At 40.0% G+C, this 3,198-nt stretch overlaps 1 protein-coding gene across 1 annotated transcript; it reads left to right on the top strand.

The window, feature by feature from the left end:
• Positions 1-1,173: 1,173 nt before the first annotated feature.
• LOC113760838 (nascent polypeptide-associated complex subunit alpha-like protein 2) lies at positions 1,174-2,949 on the top strand. Its single transcript, XM_027303572.1, has 4 exons — positions 1,174-1,333; positions 1,526-1,628; positions 2,084-2,202; positions 2,296-2,949. The coding sequence occupies exons 1-4, from the start codon at positions 1,286-1,288 to the stop codon at positions 2,644-2,646; spliced, it is 621 nt and encodes a 206-aa protein (XP_027159373.1). The 5' UTR covers positions 1,174-1,285; the 3' UTR covers positions 2,647-2,949.
• Positions 2,950-3,198: the final 249 nt, after the last annotated feature.

The following is a 3,198-nucleotide window of genomic DNA, read 5'->3' as shown; positions in this document are numbered from 1 at the left end:
ACGGAATACTCAGAATTAAGACATATGGTTTTCCCTTCCGGTGTGATCGGTAATGTGCCAGATAGTAGATTGTGCCAATAACCCTACCATTCTATTGCAGTGTTCGTTTAAAAAAGAAAAAAGAAAAAAGAAAAAATCTCCAGGTTCATTCCAAATCCAACTGTTTATGTTTGCAGCAGAACAACAGCAGGATGGGGATTTCAGCTGATGCCAAAATTCCTTGGTTACAAAATAATTGGAGGGTAGCTTTTTGCTGGGCATTTCTAGTGGAAGGACTGGGTGGATTGGTTTGGGCTTCGGTTGCGTTACTCGGAATTAATTTCGTATAGGATGATGATCAGGCTTTGGAGTTCTTTGGTTTTTGCCACAGTTGCATGTTGATTAGTAATACAATAGATGTCGGTGAGTAGGAATCAGCGCATTATGAATTCTTTTGTTTGATTAGATTAATCATTGTCAAGGTTGACAGGGGGCTCGCCGTTTTGGATATCGTGCGAATTTTTTCTCAAAGTTTCCAGCAGTCGAATGGCAGCACAGAACTGTGAATTTGATCAGCAATGGTCGTGTTGCTATTGCAATCATTTCCCCCTGGGCCTGGATAAAATTGTTTTAATTTTACTGACAAACTAATATACTAATATTAATGACGAGAAAAAAATTATACTATATTTACGTAAAAGTTCTTTTCTGCCGCCGCATATGGGCGTAGAAAAGTTTTGGAATAAAATGATTAGTAAAAAAAGAGGAGCAACGAAAGTAAATATGTGCTTCAATAGTATATTATTTGGGTGTGTTTGGATGGTAAATTATTTAAAATAATTTATTTTTAAAAAAATACTGAGGTGATTAGAAAATGTGTTGATGATACTTGCGAATGAACTTTTGCAAATAATTCTTTTGAGCAAAAAAATGATTTGAAATTTTTTTCCCTTCTTTTGATAAAAACAATAATGATTTGGATGTTTTCTCGTCAATAAGAAAACCAAAGATTAGCCTGACAAATCTTAACGAAATGAGAGACGTCAAGCAGGCGAGCAAGAGGAGGAACATTTTGGGCTTCAAATGAGGACAGGAAGGTAAAGACACTAGATCCAACAGCTAAAGGCCCATACCCACCAATATGTGGAAAACCCTAGTTTCAAAAAAGAAAAAAAAAACCCAAAACAAAATCTTTCCGTCCTTACTCCAACAAAGGTTTATCCTCCAGTCGTCGCAACCCGCTGTGCCTCTCTCACTCTGTTTCTCCATCATCTGGTAAAGCAAGCAGAAGCAATCAAAGAAAGCCATGCCGGGCCCCGTCGTCGAAGAACTTGACGTCGACAAAAAGCTTCAGGTTCTCAGTTTACTAGCCAACTTCTTCTACCTTCTTCATTTTTCTTTTAATCTTCTTTTCCTTTTCTGTTTTTAAATATTTTTATCAGTCAAGACGTTATTATCCGCGCGAGTTCTTTTTTCCTTTTTCGGTTTGCCTTTTTTAATCTTTGATATGCTTGCTTAATAATTTTTTTAAAGGATTAATTTGCAGGGAGATGAGCCGGTAGTGGAGGACGTGAAAGACGAAGACGACCACGAAGACGATGCCGACGATTCCGACGACGAGGATGATGACAAAGAAGACGGTGCCCAAGGTTTTCTTAGTAGTATTTGTTTACTCTTGTTTTTCCTGTTCTAGATGTCCCGTTTTGGGGGGGGGTTTTTTTTTTCTTTATATTTATGTCCGTCATAAAGTACTTCTGCTTCATGCTTAGTTTGCTAGTAGTTGGGTTACCGATTGTAGTGCTCCATGTTTGGTGGGCAATTAATAAATGCTACTTGTATCGTATGTTCCCTCCTCAATCCTCTTGTGGTTGAAATATTCAGACTAGTCCCCCCTAATGCATTCAACTCAAATTTGAAAAGTTCCAACTGCTGCATTTCTTGGTTCATGATGGTGTATTCTAGTAGTACGTGTGAATCAGATGATAGATTCACTAGCTGCGTCGCTCTTGGTTAGTGGTATTCTAGTGGTGGTTGTTCTCCTTGCTTTGCAACCACCTTGCTGCTTTGACATTGCTGAATTATACTGATTGACATTTACTTGCAGGCACTAACGAGAGTTCAAAGCAGAGCAGGAGTGAAAAGAAGAGCCGCAAGGCAATGTTGAAGCTAGGAATGAAACCTGTTACTGGTGTCACTAGGGTCACCATTAAGAGAACCAAAAATGTAGGCCTGTATTCTATCCTCTGTTTATTTCATTTTGTTTGCCTCGTGTTGGTCCCTTCTCAGTTCTCTCCAATCGTCTTCAACTGTTTGCAGATATTGTTTTTCATCTCAAAACCAGATGTGTTCAAAAGCCCAAATTCTGATACCTACGTGATATTCGGAGAAGCTAAGATAGAGGACTTGAGCTCTCAGCTGCAGACACAGGCAGCCCAGCAGTTCAGGATGCCGGACATGGGCTCTGTGATGGCCAAGTCGGATATCTCTGCTTCAGGTGCTGCAGTACAGGCAGATGAAGAAGAGGAAGAGATTGATGAGACTGGTGTCGAGCCTCGTGATATCGATTTGGTGATGACTCAGGCGGGGGTGACGAGGTGCAAGGCTGTCAAGGCTCTCAAGGCCCACGATGGAGATATCGTCAGTGCTATCATGGAGCTAACAACCTAAAATTGGACCATGGTCTTTTACCAATTTTTGATGCATTCTAGTGTTAAGAGTTCGAAATGGTGGCACCATTTTGTTTAATCATTCACCTAATAGCTAGGATTGTCATTTTTATTTTTTCCCTTTTTGCGCTTGACATTTGCGGGATCATCTTAGTAGAGAAAAATATTTGTCTGCTCAACGGCTGACTGGTCTCTGTGCTTTTTTTTTTTTTGGTGCTACTGTTGCGAGTTTGCTTATGCAGAGCTTTAAGTTGTAATGCTATCAGTTTTGGTGATTATGGATTTTAGTGTCTTGGCATCTTCATCCTAGTTACGAAACACGCTTGGTCGCTCGCTCATATGGACCATGCTGCTTTGCAAACTGTAGCCGGCTTTGAGGATCACATTTTCTCCAGTGAGATTTTTGCGTTATATTAGTCGTTTGGATGGCTTATAATTATAATTTAATTGCATTATGAGCACCCCATAATAACCTGTGTAGAGGAGCCAATTGTCCACTGACACGTGTTAGTTCTTCTAGCCACTTCGGTCCAACATATGAGCCTGTTAGGTC

The sequence above is a fragment of the Coffea eugenioides genome, chromosome 2, assembly GCF_003713205.1.
Source record: "Coffea eugenioides isolate CCC68of chromosome 2, Ceug_1.0, whole genome shotgun sequence".
Classification (NCBI taxonomy): domain Eukaryota; kingdom Viridiplantae; phylum Streptophyta; class Magnoliopsida; order Gentianales; family Rubiaceae; genus Coffea; species Coffea eugenioides.
Note: the sequence above shows the minus strand (reverse complement) of the source record. Positions and strands in the feature narration are given on the sequence as shown.